Source organism: Penicillium malachiteum (assembly GCF_028827825.1).
Source record: "Penicillium malachiteum strain IBT 17515 chromosome Unknown utg000002l:1.0-8849297.0:1.0-8852440.0, whole genome shotgun sequence".
Classification (NCBI taxonomy): Eukaryota; Fungi; Ascomycota; class Eurotiomycetes; order Eurotiales; family Aspergillaceae; genus Penicillium; species Penicillium malachiteum.
In genome coordinates, this window is record NW_026643095.1 from 8,326,179 (window position 1) to 8,347,827 (window position 21,649).

A 21,649-nucleotide genomic window follows, 5' to 3' on the forward strand; every position below is an offset into this window, starting at 1 on the left:
CCTCGCTTGCCTCTTCCTTCACTGGCATGGTGTTTCTGTAAAATACCTTACTATTAGCAGTGTCAATACTAAACCTGTGTCTCAACGACACGATGACGAGGTATCTTTTTGCCGCTGATTATGCCGATTATGCCGATTATGCCGATTATGCCAGGAACCGGCGTCCCCTTCGAGTGTCCTTTCCCCGTGGCGAGCAACAGTCTACCCTATACCTTACGATACCATATCAATACGCGGTTCCACTCCTCGCATCTCATGTGTGACACTTGCCCACTGGCTTATCTCCGATGGTTTATTCTATGTTCAGATTCTACCCTATGATCTGCATGGTAACCCATATCCTCCGCCAGGCTGATTATATGCGGCGTGTCCACCATCCCTTAGATATGGCGTTATTCCTCATGATTATTGTTTGTGTGACCGTTTGTCTCCTCGGCTGCAAATCCCTCAAGCCATCCAGGATGCCTCTTGCATTGGGATGCAGCGTTGCGATCAGTGCAGCCTGTCATCCCCCTCCATATGACTTGGACGCAGCATTCAAGCCGGTCCAATGGGGTGCGGTGGAGGATGAGCCAGGGCAACTATACTCTCATTGTACCTTTACCTCAAAAGAGTCTAAGGAGCCTGAGACAAGTGTTCAATACGCGTAGTATCGACAGATAAACCGATAGATATTTTGAACGAGAAGCTCAATCGAATATCTGATTTAAATGATTTAAATGATTTTAACTGATGTCAGTTTTTATGCCTAAGATTTCAATTCTTATGGCCTTCTGTACCGAAAGGCCAAGTCAGTCACGGTTAATTGATGCGTCTGTAGATTGTTAAAGGTAGCCAACTGGCTAAATTTCTGCCAGGCGGTCAAAAAAAGAAAAGCATCCAATGAAGAAAGCCCAACCTTGGCCTCCATTTATTGGATTATGCTCAGCACTGGCAAGCCTACTAAGTCAACTGGTACGGGCATAATGGCTTCCAAGTCAGATTGACCAAGTGCCGATACACCATGCTTGTTTTCAAACATTTGAGTTGTTGTCTCGGCATCCCCGACACTTTTGTTTCTTGGCTCCAAAAGCCGGAGACGGAACCAATCAGCAAACCGCTAAAGCTCATATGGAGACCTGGCCCCGTCTATGGTTTATCGAGTAGTGCCACATCAATAGTGTGCCACAGGCCCACAGCCTCATCCTTTTGCGTGGCTATTTTGAGATTATGATTTTACAAACTGGTTCACAGATGACCCAATGCGCGCTAGCGCCCGACCTAGGGTCGGCTTTTCAGGCTAGATTTGTATCAATCCTAATAGAAATCTCGCTTGGGAAGTTCGGGTCGCTACAAAAGGCCGTTCATTTCTCATTGACGATGTCCGAGCTCTACGGATGGGCGGTAATGGGCGCCCCATGGCGGCCGACAACTTGTCATTATAAAGGCGCGATCCCACTTCAGTCATTTGGATTACTTTGAATGGTGTCGCAGCTACTTTTCGAACCCTGGCAAGTTGTGATGTTGAAACACTTTCTTTTGCTAGCGTCGGTGTATGCTGCCACCACGTCGGCTGTTCCATTTCCTCAACCTGATCCTCAAAACCAGGGTGAATCGTGCCCGGTCAGGGCGGTGTCAAATTGGCGCGAAGGTCCCCTGGCGGAAATTGGTCGCCTAGTTGAAAAATGCCCTGAAGGAAAATCTTTCTGTCGGGAACTCATTCAGGAGACCTGCGAGGTTGTGACCGAAACCAAGACAGTTACTCCTAAGCCGAATACAGTCACAATCACACATACCATCACCGATCATCCTCACCAAGTGACAAAAACAACGGAAAAGCACCTCACGTCGACAATTGTGAAGCCGCAAACTCGCACTACGACCCTCTACACAACTAAGACGTTATCCCGTACTGTTCCTTTGACTATTACGGATCACTCTACTCTGACCACCACTGATGTTTTTACCGTGTTTTTAACGGAGCCGGACTATGAAACTGTCACAGTGCCGGTGACAGGCATTGTCACTGATAGAGTTACTGAAGATATCACCGATTATGCTGCTGCCACAATCACCGAGTCCTTCACTGATACTACCACTGAAACATTTTTCAACACCATCACTGACTGGTCGACGGTCTATGTGACGGCATTCATCACCGATCCTGCAACTGCCTATGTCACTCAACTTCACACCGAAATTGAAACTGCCTCGGTGACCAATTATCATACCCAGACTGTGACTCTGTCTTTTACTGAAACGGCTGCTGCGACGGCTACTAACACCATATCCTCTACTACAACACAAGAGGTGGATGTTACATCGACCAATACACAAACTGAGACTGTTGTTCAAACCGGCTTTGAAACCTCCACCAGTACCATCCCGGCAACTGTGACCGACTACGCAACTTCAACATTTGTTACAGTCCAGACGGATGTCCTGACGCAAACTGCCACCGCCCTGGTTACCGTCGCCCCTGCTGACAAGCGAGATATGATCCATGATCGGGCAGGTTTGGTAACTCCATCTGCACTGAGAGGCATTCATGCAACCCAACTATCTTCTGCATGCTCCATCTTAATCTACGAGGAATGGGTCTCCACAGACTACATTACTAAGACACTTGCCAGACCTACAGTATGTTCATATCCCTGAATTACCATACCTGGAGAAGTACTAATTGATCTGCTAGGTCACTAAAACTCTGACCACACATACTGTGGCACCTGCGCATACCGTTTATGTCACAAAGCTCATCACCGACTTTGTGACTAAAACAGTACCTCACGTACTTACAACAGTTGAAACGAATACAATCACAACTGAGGTCGTGAAAACAGTTACTATTGGTGCTACGTCAACCATCACCACTTCTTCGACCACTACGGCCACTGAAATTTCCACAGTAACAGTGACAGTAGAAAGCTCTACCATAGAAACCGACATTGTTACCGCCACAGTGATTAATGACGTGACAACTTCTACTACCCTAGATGTGACGGCTCAAGTGACTGCTTCTGTGACCGAGGACGTCACTACCGACGTGACCACAACCGAGATAACTGATCTCACAACAACTCAAACTAATACTGAGACTGTTGATATATCGACCAGCCAGACAAATACCCAGACTTTCGATGCTACGGCTACCGAGACAACGTCAGTGACAGCCACGGAGACTTCTACGGCCACTGTCGATGTAACAGAGGTAGCCACACTTACCTCAACATCTTCTTTTACCGTCACAACCACTGTACCAGTCACAGTCCAAACCACAATTGCCAACACTGTCGATTTAACCAGCACCACCTTTACCACATCCACTATCGATTTGACAGTCACCGAGACAGTCTCATCGACCACAACGACCACAGTCACTTCGACGACGACTAGCTCCCCAACCTGCGGAGTAAACATTTTGTCAAACTCCGATTTCGCCGATGAAACACTCTCTCCATGGGTCTTCAGTTATACTGGAAGCGGAGAAATGACCTGGGTATCCGGCGACGACACAACCTATGCAATTAACCTCGCGTCATCGGGCTCTGGCAGCAGTACAGCTGTAATTCAACAGACCATATCTACCGTCTCCGGAGAGACATACACTTTCACAATGGACTACAATCCTATGAATGGAAACACCGCTAGCTTCTTGAGGTGCTCAGTCAACAACAGTTATACAACAACCTACTCGATCAGTCTTGGCACAAGTAGAAACGCTTGGCGCAGCTACGAAGGCACCTTCTTGGCTTCATCCTCGAGTACGATATTGACTTGCGAAATAACGACCTCGGTTATTGCGAGTGTGTATCTAGACAATATCTCTGCTGTTCTGACATGTTGATCTTGACGGATGATGCTCTCAGCTGGGATGAGCTGTGAATCTTACTAGACATAAAATTTATTTCCTTTGCATATATCAATTTAATCACTTACTTCTAATGATTTTTCACGATTTATATTCAACCCGAGCGATTGAAGTAAAGTATCTAGAATCTAGAATTAACTAGTAGTTAATACAGATGAAAGGGCCTTAAGAATAAATAACATCGAGTTGAAGGACTCGGAGGATACAGGAGGATGACCATTGAGAGTGGAGCTTACAGGATGACTCGCAGGTCTTGGGGCGCTAATATTGGGAAACTTGAGGCAATTCATGTGCAGGTACACTGGCACTGGCAGGTATACACATACTACAACATCTATGGATACATGCTAGGGCTACTGACAGACTCGGAATAATATAAGATTCAATTTTTCGAATCAACGCCGTAGCTTTAAAGAGCTTTAAAAATTATGATGGAATCAGACATCTTATCTCATTTGACCACTGACCACTTGGTCCAAAATTACCAGTGCCACTGGCAGTCGCTAATGGGGACTTCATTAACACAACCTCTTTAACGAACTACCGCCCTTCTCCATTAACATCCGGCCTAAGAAGCAGATCATTACCACTTATCATATGTTGATACATCTTCCCAGTCTCCTAATCAAAAGGCTAGTCTTCTAGCTTATAGTATCGACTCGTATGTACCAGTTGACCCCAGGACTGAAGTGCTTCAATTCAAAATGTTATTGGTGTCCTAATCCTCATTCGGGTAATGGTCTTGCTTTGACTTCAGGTTCCTTCTAGTATCGGAAAAGAAAGCTATGTTCTCTTATCTCTATTTGTTGAGAGACAAGGGGAGAACTGGTCCTACAGCGAATAAACTGTATGTTTGGGGAAGTGTGAGGAGGAGAAGTTTACTGAGCGTGTCGAGAGCTACTATCATCTACGAGGCGGTCTGATGTATCAGCTGCGGGATCTAACACTAAATTCCAAGGTCAATGTTCAATGTTCAAAATAAATATTCATAGCTAGTTATTGCAGTGAGCGTGCCTCTCCAACCGCTGAGATTTAGTGTCTGAAATATGACTACAATAGTTGATGCCCAAATTTACTCCTTCTTTGGCATATATTCGCCAGAATACTGCGCATCATTACTAGTATCAGGCTCCTGTCCCTCATCCATCTGATACACTACCTGCCTCAAGTCTTCGTTCGGCACTCGCGGACCTAGATACCTGCCCCTTTTAGAGAAAAGATAGAGTGCGAATACAGTGACCGTCAAACCAACTGACACGACAGATACATAGTTTATATTCTCCTTGGTCACTGGCCTCTCGGTCGGGAAGAAGCAAAGAATGTCAAGAAGAATAACCCATAGCACCGAAATAAGGTTGATGGCAAGTCCGAATCGACCGAGTGAGAAAGGCCGCTCAGGCATGATGTGGCGCCCACATCGCCTGTGGTAGGGCACATGAAGTTTGAAGGAAGATGATCGCGGCACCGACCATTGCAGAGAAGGCGGTTGATGAGCCAAGGAAGATGAGGCCGTATAGCTTGTAATCTGGGTCAGAAATGTTAAAGATCCATGAAATGACAAAAGCTTACCGAAACAACGGTGCCAGTTAGACAGAGTCCATTGAGCGGGATCTGGAAACGAGGGTTAATAGTTGCCCACACTTTACTAAATGGAAGCATGTTGTCACGCAAAACAGCCCAGATTGTTCTTGAGCATGTGGTGCCTGAAATACAAAAATGTTAGTATTCATGGAGTTTCTTCTTCTTGGAGACGGTGGACTTGCCATTGCCCACAGTGCACCCGAAGAAGCAAAATGCGAACAGTGCCAACGGAATGGATGAAGCTCCTTTGGACCCGGTACTTTGATAGTAAATCTCGATCAAAGGAACACCAGACGGCGAATTCAGCACTGCATCCATATTGGTGATGGCGTTCATACAAGCGACAGCAAAGGGAAACGCGGTTACCAAGCCCATGAGGATCGGGTACAGGATAATCTTGGGGGTGTTCCGGGTAGGGTCATGAATCTCCTCACAGACGTGCGCTCCGCAGTCTGTTCCAAGAAAGGCGTACACAGCATTACTGATCGCTAGTAGGAAGGCGAATCCTTCGCTTTGCCATCCTGTCCCGTTGGTGACATCACCGAAAGTCCACTTGGGAGCGGCGTGGTTGTTCCGACTACACACGAATAGTGTGATCGTTGTTGCGGTGAGAGTGATGCATGCGACGAGGACTGCCAATAAGTATTAGACTTCGTATCCACCAAGGAGTAGACATTGTTTACTTACAGTTGAAACGATTGTAGAGAGGAAGCAGCTGTGAGCCCCACGTATTGAGTGCGACTGCCAGCCACACTATCCCAATGTAGACGAGCCATTGTTGCCAGTTATGGATCTCATAGTCTGGATACCAGAGAATCACGATTGGTAGAATTAAGGATGCAATGAAGTTGCAGGCTGCACCGCTGGCTAGCCACCATCCCAAAATACTCAGCCAACCGTTTCTGTACGCTATGTAAGCATTGACCCCTTGGTAGGTATTGAGAGCACGGACATATCAGAAGCAAAAGCTCTCCATTCTTTGGATGCAAGACAGAATGTCCAGTAGTACTGAGCACCAGCGACAGGATAAGCCGATGCCAATTCGGCCACGCCGGCCGAAAGAATGGCCGTCATCAGAGCGGCCACTGGAAGCGACCATATAGTGCCAGCAGCCGATGCATCCTGCAGAGATATACCGATCGATGAGCCAGTACCAGACCATGTGCATGTTAAACTGAAGCTGAGGGCAACGAGACTGAAGGTTGAGGATCGCCGGGGCATCTCACGACGATACCCACGGGCTTTAAGATCCAAATCATCTTGGAATTCCAGCGACTTCATGATAAAATGTCTTGCTATGGACTTTATGTTCAACTGCCAGGTAGCACAGGGCATTCCAGGGGTTATAAACCCCAAATAAACACCCCTGGGGGGGTTTCCCTTGGCCGTAGCGACTGTCACTTTCAAAGACATAGTTCCAAATTTCCAATAAATCGAATTGGAATAACCTATCTTCTTCCTCCGCAAAATCTAAAAGATAATGAGAGTCAGTCGATATGGGGTTATAATCTTGATAACTTAAGATCTTGTGAATGATTGGCCAGCACTTTTACGCCCTTACCGCTCACTCGTTGATTGGTTCATCTCGTAGTTCAAAGGCCGTTTGGTTCTCCACCTTGAACATGTCGCCTCCCTCGACTCCCCTCGAGTCCCCCGCACGGTTGATAACATTTGCTGATATGAACTTTTCCCCCGTACCAATTCTGCACCGTTGGAGCCATGCTATTTGATCTGCCGCACCCAGGGGCTCTTGTACTGCCCATATAACCTGTTTACCACCATGCCTCCAACAGAAGTCGCTTCCTTCCCCGCACCCGAGCGAGCTTTCCCTCGGCGAGTGGTCAAGAGGCGGGGAACCACTCGAGAGCGCACAGGATGTTTAACCTGCCGGCAGAGGTGAGAATCTATATACTGCGTCTTCATCTTGGCAGTTGATACATAGATGCTTACTCCTTCCAGAAAGAAGAGATGCGACCTCGGCCAACCAGTATGCAAAGGATGTGTGCGATTGAACTATATGTGTCGGTGGGAGGACCTTAGAACTTGCGCCGGCGATAACGATACATCTGGATCAGTTCAGCAGGTTGCTCAACCAGTGAATGTCCCGTTTCAGCTCCTGCAGAATCCCGATCCAATTTTATTTTGGGTCGATGAACATTCTGATTTTGCCAACCCGTCTAGTCGGCGCCATTTTCTCCGCTATTACACTCAGACTTTTACTTTTCTCCTCACCAGTAACTTGGAAAATAATTGTTTCTTATCTGGTGGGTCTTGTGTGTTACATCGCACTTTTCTACCCCGGTGGTGCTGATCTCATCCTGACAGTATTCCTGCCCATGGCTATGCATAGCCCGCCCCTTTTAACCTCGCTGATTGCTTGGTCCTCTTCACATTTGTCATTACGTGACACATCGTTCCAGCAGGTTGCTATGCAGAACCGGTGCGCCGCTCTCCGGGACCTCCGAAGCGCCATCAATTCCGATCCGGCCAATATGGAGATCACCCTGGCCATGTCATTGGTCTTGTGCTCGTTGGAGAGCATAATGGCCGATAATGGCCATGCTTGGTATCTCCATCTGGTGGGCGCTGCTGAAATCATTAACTCTAAACTGAATACTCTGGAGTCATCGGGAGACTCAGAACAGGCTTCCAGACGCATGCTACAGCAGTTCGAAGATGCGTATGCGGGCCGCTGGCTTCTTCGCAACTTTGCATATCGCGATATTATAATGTCCGTTGCACGGGACCGGGCGCCATTGCTGAAATCTTATCACTTTCTACGACTAGAAGAGCCCCATCTGCCTGATTCGCATTTTGGGCTTGCGTCGGAGATCTTGGAGATTCTCTCCGTTACCAGTACACTAAAGGAGGAAATAAAAACTTTGTTCTCTGAATCTGAAACAGAGGGTGAATTTGGACTGGGTGGACTCGATGATGCCCAAAGATCTATTCGAATATCCGAATTTATGGCCACTCTTGCCTCGCTCGAGTCTCACCTTATCGACTGGACATGCCCTTCATCTCCCGATATGTTTTTAAGACTATTGGCCGAGTCCTATCGTAGCTCGGCTTTGATTTATTTGTATCGTGTCATGCTTCGGGCATGTCCGGATCGTCAGGACGAGCTTTTAGCAATGACAACTGGTCAGGTTGCAGCAATTGTGAGTAGTGTTGAACAGATACCGACGCGCAGTCTACCGGAGTGCACACTGCTCTTCCCTCTTTTCTTAGCAGGAGGAGAAGCCACTCAGGAATCACATATCAAGCCCATTCGAAACCGAATGCTTGACATGATTCGGTCGCGGGGTTTCCGTAATGTGGAAGTAGCACTATCTGTTTTGGAAAAGCTTTGGCGGTTGAGAATCGTACGGAAATTGACGGACACCTCCGTGCGAATTGACTGGCTTCATATTGTACAGCAAGATGAGATCCACCTTTCCTTATCATAATATTATTGACGAGATCTCCATATTTTTGAAGTGCGCAATAGCTATGAATTCAATAACACAAGATCTACCGCACGAACTGATCCGCAAAGCTAGCGCCCAGGCCAACCTCTTCGTAGTGCTTTCGCGCAGCCTGCAGTTTGCTGAAAACGTCCTCTATTCCCAATGCCTTGCCATCCACGTCCACGTAGATATATGCGCCCGTTACATGGAACAATGTGACCATCTCCTGAACTCCATCGGGCACCTCCAAGGTGTGAATATCGCCAGGGGGCTCGAAGGCGTATCCACCCTCCTCGGCCCACCAGGGGTGCTCGAGATAGTGCCATCGGCCCCGCAGTACTGTGGCATGTACTGGTCCTGTGTGTCGGTGGCGTGACAAAATTCCGCTCTTCCTGACGCGCAAAATGTTCACGAAGTAGCCGTGTGACACATTGAAGCAAAGCGGACGGAACCACACGTCTTTAGCTTGGGGCACCCACAGTCGCTCGTCGCATTCCAAGTCAAGAGCGCCGGTGACCACCAAGTCTTCGGGGACATTGGGGAGCTTAGGCCCCCGATACGGTGCGCTGGAAAGATCATCCTTCTCCATTGTGACTAAAAGGTGTTAGTGTGATGTGGGTTTATTTGCAATCCAACATTTGAATTAATACCTTGCAGAAATTTGTTTGGTGATGATAGGAGATGTTATAAAGGTGTTTTCGATTACATTGGAGATCCTTAGGTCTATATACACAGACTTCTACGGAGTACGTATTTGCCAATCCCCTGGCGTCAAGGGCGGCGAAACCGATCGATCGGACACTTCGACTGTCTCCACAATTGCAAGACTTCACTTGCTTTGAGACTTTGACCCATCAAATTGTGGAACCTCCTTATATCTGGTTGTGGGGTTCCCGCCCTACTTATTCGGCGTCAAGGGCGGCCTTCTCTGGCGTCGGTAATTGAAGTCGGAATTTGCCTTGAAAATCATATAAAATGTACTGCGATCGCGGGGCTTGTTCTCGTCTATTCTTTAGTCTTCTAGTGATTCAACAATAACCCCTCCAAAATGACCACCGACGAGTTCGTTCGCCGTTCCCACATCCTACACCGGGCTTTCTCTGAGCGACCTGCTAAGATAGTGGGCGGCGATGGTATTAGCACCATCTTGGAGAATGGCAAGAGAGTGATCGATGCCAGTTGCGGCCCCTCAGTGTCCTGTCTAGGTCACACCCAGCCTGAGATCTTCGACGCCATTACGAATCACCTTAAGAACGACATCGCTTACATCTACTCCGGCTCTCCTTATACTAATGGTGCGACCGAGGAGCTCGCCGATATTCTCCTCGCTGATATGCCTGGGGGCTTATCAAAGGCGATCTTTGTCAACTCGGGAAGCGAGGCGACCGATGCGGCCCTTAAGTTAGCTGTCCAGTACTGGTACGAACGTGGCCAGCCTCAGCGCACGCACTTTATTTCTCGCAAGCAGAGCTATCATGGAAACACTATCGGCGCCCTATGTGTCTCGGGCCATGAGTCGCGTAGAGAATTCTATAAGGACTTTATGTCGTCCAATGTATCCTTCTTGGATCCTTGCTATGCCTACCGCATGAAGTGGGAGGGTGAGTCGGACGAGCAGTTCGTTCAACGCCTGGCTCGCCAATTTGAGGATGAGATCCTACGTGTTGGCCCCGATCGCGTTGCGGGCTTCGTCGCTGAGACAGTCAGTGGCACCACTCTGGGCTGTCTGCCCGCCGTCCCTGGTTATTTTAAGGCTATCCGAGATATCTGCGATAAATATGAGGTTTTACTAATTTTAGACGAGGTAAGACGTGGTCGATGTTTTTTTTCTCTTTGTGTGGGCAGTGACTGACTATTGTCGCAGATTATCTGTGGCATGGGTAAGACAGGCACTATGCATGCCTGGGAGCAAGAGGGTATACATGGGCCCGATATTCAGACTATCGGTAAAGCCCTGGGCGCAGGCTTCGTCCCTCTGTCCGGTGTTTTGCTCCACCAGAAGATCTTCGACGCGCTCTCTGCAGGCTCTGGTGGTCTTGTGCATGGTCACACGTTCCAGGTATGTTACTGAAAGATCCGGAGTTGATGGCCGATGCTAAATCTGTTGTTCTAGGCCCACCCACTTGCGTGTGCTGCTGCCGTTGCAGTCCAGAAGATCATTAAGCGCGATAATCTGATCGAGCGGGTGGCTCAGATGGGTAATAAGCTTGAAGCATTACTCCTCAAGGAGATCGGTCCTCTTCCATTAGTCGGTGATATCCGAGGCCGTGGTCTGTTCTGGGCTATAGAATTTGTACTCGATAAGAATTCCAAGAAGGCTTTCTCGTCCAAGGACAACTTCTGCGGCAAGGTTGTGAAGAGCGCTCTCGGTATGGGGCTGAATATTCTCGGAAACCTGGGTCACACTGGTGAATACCAGGTTGATCACGTCCTGGTCTGCCCGCCCTACATAACGACAGACGCCGAACTCGAAAAGATTGTTTCGCTTCTTAAAGCTGCCATCTTGAAGACGAGTCAGCCATTTGTTCAGGAGGAGTAACCTACATAGTAAGACCCTCAATGGCCAGGTCAATTTGAAGGTTGCTGAGGTTGATCACCTCCATGTATGATCATGAGCAAATGAGATATATAAGACACACAGTAGAACAATCTGCTCAATGAAGAATCGCATGTACTAGTTTTTCTTTTACCGAAAAGCCTTATGACGAAGGAAAGAAAAGCAGAAGAGTAATCCATTTATGGAGTTAATTGCCAAATTCTCAATCACTTCTTTGAATCCCACCTGGGAATTCTGTGCACATGTGACATTCAAATGTTGATGGGTGGGGTTCGTGGCCCGTACTAAGACGTCTGGAATAATATAAGAATCAATTTTTAGAATCGGGACTGCGGCTTTAGGCTCAAAAGAATTATCATGAAACCAGACATCTTATCATTCATCTGATAATTGACCAAGGGGTCCAGGATCAGATTACCAGTGCCGGTCGCTAATGGGAACTTCATTGACATCAGTCCCTTCAACGAACCACCGCCCTTCTCCATTACCGTCCGGCCCGAGAAGCAGATCATTGCCACTCATCATGCGTTTACACATCTTCCCAGTCTCCCAATCAAAAGTCCAGTCTTCCAGCCCATAGCATCTCTTCCACCGCATCCCATCATCAATATCCTGATACTCGTACCAGAACTGGACGGCAATACGGTCATCACTGAACGCGAAGAGTTCCTTGCGCAGACGATAATTGTGTTCACGCTTCCATTTAGCGGTTAAGAATTCCACGATCTTCTCAGTTCCCGAAAAGAAAGTTGTTCGATTGCGCCAGATGCAATCTGGTGTGTATGCCAGTGCTACTCGGGATGGGTCCCTATATTGTCCAGTTAGCAGCACGTCCTCACTACGTCATCGTGTCACCGAGCAGAAGTCTTCAGGTCTGCTCAAATAACAACAGGAAATCAGATTTCCTGTCGTTCCCGTAGAGGGCATATACACATGTGTTCAAGATCCTCGCACGGACAAACATTGGGATGGAAGGAATGCAAGGGATATCGTTATTCGGCGCCCTTTCTTCGACCATGTGGTTGAAGAAAGGGTCTGGCTACAGGATTGGTTGAAACGTACTGAGTGTTCCACATATTCTGTGCGGCTTTCACTTTCTTGCGAGCTGTCTCTTCTGTAAAGGGGGGGCTTGATGTCTGCCATATTGGATTTTGTCGCGTGGGTGAGGGATGGTGATAGCGATCGAAGGAAATGTGAAGAGAAATGGATCGTAATTGAGTTTTATACTTTTCCAATGGTCCAAGGCTGGTTTTTGTATGTAGTCCCCCGAGTCTCCCGGAACGATGCAATGCCACAACTACTACTAAGATATATACTATACCATGAGCGGCGGTGTCACCAACCCACTTAGTAAATTCAAGTTCGGGCTTTGATCAATTTCGGCCTCTGGTTTCGGGGTCTGATTTTTTAGATTTTGCGGGAACTATAGATGCCGCAGCCAGAATTTGAATGGCTTTTCAGCACAAAAGTACATCTAGGAAGGCTGCTGGGCTACTAGTTCACTCGAAGGATGCGATGGACCCACACCTGGGCACCTATCTGCCCAGTTGCTTTAATCAGGATTGACTACTACCTACTAGTATCCAGATGTCTCCAGATGCCCAGGTGTCCAAGTCCATACCTATAGGAATGTAGCCCTAGAGGGCTCGGGCTCTAACTTCGAGTTGTACCCCAGCACTGAAGTGCTTCAATTCAAATTGTTGTTGGTACTATTGATATATCCTTCTGCCCACCTGGCAGGTGGGCCGCAGCCACTGGCACATGTGCAACAACTAGGTAGTTGAATGGACATCTGGATGTACCTAGTCACAGTACTACTACTACTACTATTTATTACTGCTACATTGATAGTGGTGAAACATTTGAATTTAAATAAAGAAACTTCAAGTTAAAATACTAGTAATATTAGAGATATTGATGAGAACTACATTTCGATTGGAAATCCTGAAATGCAAGTTGATAGATGTATGGAGTATTCTAGGGGGTACTACCCGGGATGAGCCCAGGGCATAGAGGGCAACTGGCTAATATGCACCATCAATTGATGTATGCACCTGATTACCTGGAAAATCGATATTGAAAGAAGCGATGGCAATCACAACATGGAGTGTTCCTTGACACTGCCTTGTTTTTCTACAATAATTACCCAATTGTTCAAACTTGAAATGATATGGCTCTGTATGGACTCTAGGGAGGGGAATGTGGAGGATAATGTGGTGCCGGAAAACCCCTTGACAGATAGACAACATTGCCCCTATCATCTGGATGGAATGTTGACTACACTAATTTCCTTCTCATCAAACACAAATCAGATTTCCTACTCCCTAATAAATTAATGATCAGCCGGCAGTGTTTCAAATTGTCGCCGAGGAGAGGCTCCGATTATGACTCTCATTGAAGTAGACTGCGATGCGATGCCTGAGACCATCATCATCGTTGCCCGGTATAGGCCGCGAACAGAACCGAGAAAAAAAAACCAGATTAACTTGAAATCCATAATTCAATAAGAAAAACACAGTCCCTAATTAAATACGTAATGCGAAGGAGGGTGAACAACAGAAGTTAAATGAGAAGGTAAGAGGTCTCTGAACTAGAGGCATTCCAGATGTGGGGTGACGTGCAATCCGATCTCTCCATTCCACAACAACAGTGGTGTTGAGGCATGCCACACAACCTTTTCACCTTTCTCTTTAGATATTGTCCTCTTCAGCCAACATCCCAATTCCTTCGTTCCTCGTGTTGGCTCCTCTTGCACTGGGTAGACAGCTCCCAAGTTGCGCACTTTCTTTTCGACCCCTCTATGTCGACTTAATCGAACACAGTCACTCTTTATTGTTCCAAACGTGGAACTAGCCGATCTTTACACAAACTTTCCACCTCCCACTCGCACTTAGTGAGTATCCAAGTTGTTCTTCTATCCTCCTGAATGTGAGAAACCAGATGCGGGGTTTGTTTATGTCCAATGTCTAACCCAGATTTCAGTTTCGACTAATCCCAGAAACAAACCATTCACTACCCAAAAAACTCCATTCAATCGCGATGACTACGAGAGCTTCACAGATCGACATGGATCAGATAATGTGGGACGTGGATGACCCTCAGCGGAGGCGTCAGCCTTTGACAGATGCATCAAGCCGCATCAACTATGCTCGATCACCCAAGGTTGAGACACCGCGTGTGCATGTTGAAGAAATCGACCAGCTCAAGACACCAGACCGAATGTCCATGGTTATGATGACCCCAACCCCTCGTGAAAAGGAGAACCAACGCTTGTCCGTGGTCACAGATTGGCAAACGGAGTCTGCCCGCAACTCAGTAATTTCGACAACCTCACTCCTCTCCAACAAAGGAAAACGAAAGACTCATGTGGGGCCATGGCGGCTTGGAAAAACACTGGGGAAGGGTGCAACGGGTCGTGTGAGACTGGCCAAGCATGCAGTCACAGGACAGACTGCAGCTATCAAGATCGTCTCAAAGAAATCGGCTGCGATGGTACAGAGCGAAAGTATTGCGGCTATGGATCGGAATATGGGAAACTTCTCAGGACTTTCGAATGCTCGACAAATGCCATGTGGGATTGAACGTGAAGTTGTGATTATGAAATTAATCGAACATTCAAATGTTATCAGTCTTTATGACGTCTGGGAGAATCGTGGAGAGCTGTGAGTATAAGGAATGGTGCCATTTGAATGAGTTCACTAATTATTTACCATATGACACAGGTACCTTGTCCTTGAATACGTCGAAGGTGGTGAACTTTTTGATTATGTCTCCCAGAACGGTCCACTCCCCGAAGAAGAAGCCGTTCGATTGTTTCGTCAGATCATCGCCGGACTGGGATACTGCCATCGATTCAATATCTGTCACCGCGACTTAAAACCAGAAAATATTTTGCTGGATGCAAATCACAATGTGAAACTTGCAGATTTTGGAATGGCTGCTTTGCAACCGGCAGGTCATTGGCTGAACACTTCATGTGGAAGTCCACACTATGCCGCGCCCGAGATCATCTACGGTCGCAGATACAGGGGAGACAGGGCTGATATGTGGAGCTGCGGAATTATTCTTTTTGCTCTGCTCACTGGTTATCTGCCATTTGATGGTGGTGATTTGGGAAATACTTTACGCCTTGTGAAGAAGGGTGACTACAAGATCCCATCAGAGCTAAGCGACGAGGCAGCCAACCTTATCACCAGGATCTTGCAGAAGCGCCCTGAAGATCGTATCCCAATGGCGGAGATTTGGACACATCCTTTGTTGACCAAATATGAAAAACTCCACAATGCGATGGCTGACTACTACATTGGACCTCCTCCCCTTTGTCAATCAAAGACTGTGGTGAGCCTGTGGTTAGCCGCCAGGAGATAGATATGGACATTTTGCGGAATCTACAGACCCTATGGCATGGTGTGCAGCCTGATGCTCTCATGAACAGAGTGATGTCACTTGAGTGAGTCAAATCCCTCAACACCTTAATTATCCTGCTAACAATAATCAAAGGCCCACTCACGAGAGAATGTTCTACAATGCTCTTGTTAAGTTCAGAGATGAACAGCTTGAGAACTACCAGGGACAGCCATTGGAATACTCTGCAAGTGATTACCACCACATCTCAAAGACTGGCGGCAAGGCTCGCAGAGGCCGAAGTCCAAACATGGGCAACAACTCGAGCAGACGTTCTCTTATCAAGGACTTACATCGTCGAATTGCCAATGTCCAAGAGCCCATGTCTTCTGCCAGTGTGGAAAGCTACGACCCATTCAAGTCTCCAAAGCAAAAAGGAATGGCTGCCGAGGCCAAGTATGCACAAATTACCATCCACAGGGCAGTCCCAGAGATCCCTGAGCAGGGCGAGATCACTCCCGTGATCAACCCTCCTCCATCCATTGTGGAAGAGGCAGAGCCTGAAGATGAAAATGAAAATGATTTGGAAAACTCGCCATTTAGCGTTCTTCAAAAGAGAAAGCATAAGCCCAACTCGATGAAGTCATTCCAGTCATCCAAGGTACCCCACTCTAGCTCTCGTGCTCCAGGATTATCTACTCGCTCTATGAGCTATCATCGAAATGTTTCCTTCCAACACACTCGCAATCGGTCCCAAGGATCCACCAAGCCGAAGCGTCGAAAGACTGCAGCTAATCAGCAATCCGAATTGAAGCGATCTCCCAGCACTGCCAGCTTGCAGACGATCGCGCAAGGTATTTCCATTCCGGATATGCCCAGCAGTCCCCCTCTCCCAGCTCAACCAATGGTGGTTCGACCTGGCGCCAACAAGGCGCAAAGAATAGACCCAGTGTGCCGAGGCCGCAGCATGGATCTGTTCTGGAATGAAGATACCCGGAAGGTCTCCAACGAGCTAAGCCAGATATGTGAAGAGGCATTCAATGGAAGCTCTGTTACGATGCGCACTGCCAGTACCTGTACTGAAGTGGGGTATGAGACTCCTGCGACGCCTGTCTCCATTGCCAGCCCAGAAGCGACCGAAAAACCACAGAGCTCTTCGGTGCAATACAAGACCTTCCCTACTCGGGAGTCCAGTCGCTCTTATGGTTTCCAGGAACTAACACAGACCCGACGCAAGCTCGTAGAGCATAGCATGGGTCGAAATGATAATATCTCAGCCCATCTTTCTGGCGTGATTGGCCACCTAGACCGACTCATTGAAGAGGACCAAGCAACGCATGCTACGCACGGATTGGGTGAACAAAAACCGCAATTCGTGGATCCTTTCATCACAACACCTCGAGATTCTTCATTGCCTGTCATTAGTGAAGAGTGCGCTAGCCCTGTTCGTGGGAATGAGGAAGTCAGTCCCAAGCGCAAGCCGAAGCTTCGTCACACAACTCGCCAAAGCGATAATAAAGCAACTATTCGGATGGTACCTCACAGCTCTCTCCGCTCCATGGAAGAGGTTAAGCCACTGATGATTCGAAAGAAGAACCAAATTGGAGAACTTGACTCCCACAAGACGATGGATCCCATTCGAGCATTCTCAGCTAGTTCCCGTCAGAGTCGAATGGAAAGTAGTCTCGATCCCATTGATGAAGTTCCAGGATCCCCAAAGAAGGCAGGTGATACCAAGAAATGGTCCTGGTTCAAGCATCGGTCTCAGATCTCGGATCCAACTCCCGCCGTTCCACCCAAGGACAACCCACAACCCATTATCCCCAGCAATGGCACAGTAATCGTACACCCTCCACAGGATCTATCATCACCAACCAAAACCGACCAAGAGAGAGAACCAGTGCCGACCCGAAAGTCCTCTATGGAGCGATTCGGTGGTGCTCTCAAGAAGCTTATGCCCAGGAAGCCAAGCAAGACAGTTCCTCCCCCTGGAGCTGGTATGTTCAACACCCTCAACTGTATGGCCCATCCACTAAGACCAATCCAAGGACAATTCGAACCCAAGGATATCCGCAACTCCGAGCTCCTTTGCAAGGGCTCTCCCGATTCTGATAGTTCTTTCGAAGCCCATGATCCACAGAATCCCTTTAACCAGAGACGCCGTTCGCTCGCCAGTCAGAACTGGTTTGCTCGCGTCTTCCAGATCAAGCCAGTATCTCGAGTGATTGCATTAAACACCAGCAAAATCAAGGGCCGCAAAGAGCTCTACAGACTTCTTCGCGAGTGGGAAGATTATGGAATGGAGGGCGTGCGCATGGACAAGGCTAACAGTATTGTCTATGGTCGTGTTGCAGAGTCTAACTGTATGTGTCTCAAACCTAGCTTTCAACTTCATGATACTAATGAAAAATAGTCCTTCGACTCCGTGAAGTTGCTTTCACTGCTGAATTCTACACTGTTCTCGAGCACGGACGTCAAGCGAACTTGAGTCTTGTACGATTCAAGCAAGTTCGCGGCGCCGCTTCTTCTTTCAACAAGGTCGTCGATACCGTGAACATGATGATGACGGCCCGTGGTTTCGTCGTCGAAGATCCCGCTCGAGCGAAGAAGATGACTCGAGTACTTGAAACAATCCCTAATGCCTAATTCTCAACGAAATCCCCTCATATCGCTCACCATAGTCTTTCGTTCATTTCTTCCGCATTGCTGCGTTCCAGCCCTGCCCACAACAATCGCATCTATTTCAATTCTCTCGACTCTGTCGCCCAACTACCTTTTCTCTATCAAATCCCCGACTCTGCGAGTCATGGTCATTCGTTTTCTGTCTTCCATCAACCCACCCAAACATTCGTTTCTGGCCTGAAGAGCCTATTCAAAATCAGTTTCCTCTCTCTTTACCTGCCACTCTTCTTTTGTCGTGTCAAATTTCGTGGTTTAATGCTTGAACACCAATTGCGGCGTAATGCATAATCATCGTGTCAGTTAATCTACTATTTGTCTAATCCGGCTCTCTCGTGGAGTCGGACAGTTCAATCGATGTAGTTAGTTGAAATCAATTCAAACAGTTCGTAACAACTCTATTCACAATCCATTATCAGGTAGAAACAAGTCTATCAACACATGCTAGACTAAAGAAAACAAAAAACCTCCACATCTATATGGTCTGGTAATTACTCCCTCAATCCAACCTTATAAACCAACTCCTCCTTCAATCCCCACCCAAGCGCAAATGCAGCTCCCGGTCCAAACGCACAGGTAGTTCCAACCAAACCTGTTATACCCTTCCACCAGGAAAACTCAGCACCCGATCTTTTCAACTCGCGGAACCTCAGAGCCAACCAGGTGAATCCCGCTCCCGTAGAAATAATCTGATCCCACTTGAAAAACCAAGCAATGTCTCCCTCAAACGAGGATCCAGAATTCATCAATCCAGGCCAGAAAATACTAAGCGCAGATGATCCAGCTGGGGCAGTGTAGCGCGAATAGAGGAATCCGAGGGCTGAAACTGTAGCAATAGATCCATATGCAACGCGGACAGCGGTGAGACTCTTCTGACGATTCTGAATTCGGGCCTTTGGTTCGGCGGATCCTTCGCTCTTGGGGTTCAGAAGAGTGTTCAATGGGAGTTGGAGGAGGGGAACTGTAATTGGGTATATTTGCCATAATGCGTTCCACCATTTGCGGCTTTCGAGGGCTGGTGCGAAGAAACTTGTTAGACAGGGGATATATTGTCCTGCTAGCGAAGCGAAGAGGAGGGTGTATGTTGTTGTGGGCTCGGTTTCGCGGTAGTTGGCGAATGCGGTTTCTAAGAGGGAGACTTGGAGGTATTGGAAGAAGTAGTAGACTGGTCCGAATACACCTATTCCTCCTAACTGAGACAGTGCACCCATTAAGATGGGACTGGGGCTTTGTTAGTATGATGATTGCTTTTGGTGGGAATTGGGTGAGCTTACAGTAATGGTGCAGGGAGTGTGTGCACTTTGCGGTAGCTCTCTAGCGACCAAATTGCGACGACGCCGTTGACATCGTTGATGAAAGGCAATACTTGAGCCCTGGATAGTACATCTGAGCCTGTGATAGCGGGAAGGAAGAATGTAATCATAGGTCGGACGAGCTCATCCAGCGTCTTCAGGTTGAAAAGGGGAGGCTGAAGATTGACGATTCCACCAGTGCTAGTTGTCCAGCTTCCCAATTTGGCAATCTCCTCCATCTGTGGGATCACTTTCATCACTGCAGGCACCATTGTTACAAACGCAAGGCCAGTGAATCCAAGAAGAGAAAGACCAGCCAGAACCCGCTGCCAGGTCTTTTCTTTGACGATGGAGGACAGATTATCATGGCACTTCCACGGTACTAGGCCCTTAAAGGATCTTTCTGGGAATGGAAGACATGAGACAGCCTCACCACCGGCAATGCCATCTGTCGTGCCCCTCTGTGTTAATGTGGTCATGGGCTGGATGAGATACTTCAATATCCTAAATTTTAGACTGGCCTGGGTCTCCAGTCGACACAGCATGGCGGCTATGTCCCAAGTAGGGATGAGTCGCTCTTTACGAGCAGTTTCCCATTCCTTGAAGGTACGGTCAATGTCCTCAGTTTTAGGCTCGGGGTGCTCCTTAAGCATGGAGGCAATGCTGTTGGTCAGGGCCACAGAACTTTCGATGGCTGAATTGGCACCAAAACCAGCATTAGGAGTCATCTAACCATTTGCATTAGTGAAGTTCCAATCTTTTCAACTAAACTCCGCACTGGGTTTTCTGTCACTCTGCGAGACATACCTTATGAGATGCATCACCCACGCATGCGAATCGATCAGTGGACCAATTTTCGTAAAGAGCCTCCTCCAATGGTACCCAGTTACGAGTCTCAGCACGCTTGTAGACCTCAGAGAAGCGTATCTTATCACTGACAAGTCGATCCAGATATGGAGCGGCATGCTGGTCCATTTCAGCATGATTAAAACGAGGGATTTCATGGCTCTTGTATTTGCGATCGAGCTTCGTGAAAAGGAAGAAGTAGACCGCGTCATGCTTGCCAGCAACTGTAAGGATACACCAGCCCTCACCATATGTACGATGGATATCTGGCACCTTGAGTCCTGGTACCGGAGATGCAATTCCGAAGAGACAATCGTACTCGCAGGTCATGCCTAGAAAAAGTCAGACCGTCGAACAAGGTCGGAAGAGTGCTTGATGCTTCGATTGCTCGAGTATTGACATACGCTCACGCTCTTTTTGAGCTTCCTTCTGGAGTCCACGAGTGTCCATATGGTCCCACATCTCCGATCTGATCTTGCTTCTCACGCCATCAGCACCGATGACGATGTCTCCCTGGAATGAAGAACCATCTTCACAATGAGCCACAACATGCGTGTCCGTATGCTCAACTCGAGTGACTCTTTTGCTGGTAAGCACTGAATTTTGTCTATCTCCAAGATGCTTATAGAAGATCTGGAGGATCTTGCGACGCTCCAAGAACGCATTGATATATCCATGGCTATATCAAACAGTCAGAATTGAGCCTTGTCTGGAGCAAACTTGAAGGTTGGAAACGTGCAACTTACTTCAACTCTGATAAACCAGGGGTAGTCAGATATGACAGAAGTTTCCCCTTGTCAGACCAATTGTATACATACTCAAGCGGCTCAACCTCTGCCAGGATATCATCTAATATCCCGAGCTGATCGACCGCCAGAGACGCATTGGCATAGATACTAATCGATGCACCTTCCTGTGGAGCAATTTCATCGCGTCCCTCTAGTACGACAAAGTCAATACCATGGTGTACTAGGCAATGTGCCAAGGTGAGGCCGGCAATCGATCCACCAACGATGATGACACGGAAGTTCTTTGGCTTTGTTTCAGCCAT

At 47.7% G+C, this 21,649-nt stretch overlaps 9 protein-coding genes across 9 annotated transcripts; 5 read left to right on the plus strand and 4 right to left on the minus strand.

Moving 5' to 3' along the window:
* Positions 1–461: 461 nt before the first annotated feature.
* On the plus strand, positions 462–650 carry N7483_006102 (uncharacterized protein; the record flags this gene model as incomplete). The annotated part of the gene is made up of 1 exon (XM_057089539.1): positions 462–650. The coding sequence occupies one exon, from the start codon at positions 462–464 to the stop codon at positions 648–650; it is 189 nt and encodes a 62-aa protein (XP_056949368.1).
* Positions 651–1,461: 811 nt separating this feature from the next.
* N7483_006103 (uncharacterized protein) lies at positions 1,462–3,826 on the plus strand (the record flags this gene model as incomplete). Its single annotated transcript, XM_057089540.1, has 3 exons — positions 1,462–1,602; positions 1,708–2,619; positions 2,675–3,826. 3 exons carry the CDS (start codon positions 1,462–1,464, stop codon positions 3,824–3,826), a joined length of 2,205 nt encoding a protein of 734 aa, XP_056949369.1.
* Positions 3,827–4,922: 1,096 nt separating this feature from the next.
* N7483_006104 (uncharacterized protein) lies at positions 4,923–6,712 on the minus strand (the record flags this gene model as incomplete). The annotated part of the gene is made up of 5 exons (XM_057089541.1): positions 4,923–5,375; positions 5,420–5,461; positions 5,624–6,063; positions 6,119–6,333; positions 6,384–6,712. The coding sequence occupies 5 exons, from the start codon at positions 6,710–6,712 to the stop codon at positions 4,923–4,925; spliced, it is 1,479 nt and encodes a 492-aa protein (XP_056949370.1).
* Positions 6,713–7,211: 499 nt separating this feature from the next.
* Positions 7,212–8,880, plus strand: N7483_006105 (Zn(II)2Cys6 transcription factor; the record flags this gene model as incomplete). Its single annotated transcript, XM_057089542.1, has 3 exons — positions 7,212–7,327; positions 7,391–7,611; positions 7,667–8,880. The coding sequence occupies 3 exons, from the start codon at positions 7,212–7,214 to the stop codon at positions 8,878–8,880; spliced, it is 1,551 nt and encodes a 516-aa protein (XP_056949371.1).
* A 64-nt stretch (positions 8,881–8,944) lies between these two features.
* Positions 8,945–9,469, minus strand: N7483_006106 (2,4'-dihydroxyacetophenone dioxygenase family protein; the record flags this gene model as incomplete). The annotated part of the gene is made up of 1 exon (XM_057089543.1): positions 8,945–9,469. One exon carries the CDS (start codon positions 9,467–9,469, stop codon positions 8,945–8,947), a length of 525 nt encoding a protein of 174 aa, XP_056949372.1.
* Positions 9,470–9,928: 459 nt separating this feature from the next.
* N7483_006107 (uncharacterized protein) lies at positions 9,929–11,419 on the plus strand (the record flags this gene model as incomplete). The annotated part of the gene is made up of 3 exons (XM_057089544.1): positions 9,929–10,684; positions 10,745–10,939; positions 10,994–11,419. 3 exons carry the CDS (start codon positions 9,929–9,931, stop codon positions 11,417–11,419), a joined length of 1,377 nt encoding a protein of 458 aa, XP_056949373.1.
* A 432-nt stretch (positions 11,420–11,851) lies between these two features.
* Positions 11,852–12,455, minus strand: N7483_006108 (uncharacterized protein; the record flags this gene model as incomplete). Its single annotated transcript, XM_057089545.1, has 2 exons — positions 11,852–12,245; positions 12,400–12,455. The coding sequence occupies 2 exons, from the start codon at positions 12,453–12,455 to the stop codon at positions 11,852–11,854; spliced, it is 450 nt and encodes a 149-aa protein (XP_056949374.1).
* A 2,021-nt stretch (positions 12,456–14,476) lies between these two features.
* N7483_006109 (serine/threonine-protein kinase) lies at positions 14,477–18,427 on the plus strand (the record flags this gene model as incomplete). The annotated part of the gene is made up of 6 exons (XM_057089546.1): positions 14,477–15,099; positions 15,160–15,775; positions 15,832–15,887; positions 15,938–17,778; positions 17,830–18,144; positions 18,195–18,427. 6 exons carry the CDS (start codon positions 14,477–14,479, stop codon positions 18,425–18,427), a joined length of 3,684 nt encoding a protein of 1,227 aa, XP_056949375.1.
* Positions 18,428–18,951: 524 nt separating this feature from the next.
* Positions 18,952–21,649, minus strand: N7483_006110 (FAD-dependent oxidoreductase; the record flags this gene model as incomplete). The annotated part of the gene is made up of 5 exons (XM_057089547.1): positions 18,952–19,681; positions 19,735–20,480; positions 20,560–20,930; positions 21,003–21,277; positions 21,345–21,649. The coding sequence occupies 5 exons, from the start codon at positions 21,647–21,649 to the stop codon at positions 18,952–18,954; spliced, it is 2,427 nt and encodes an 808-aa protein (XP_056949376.1).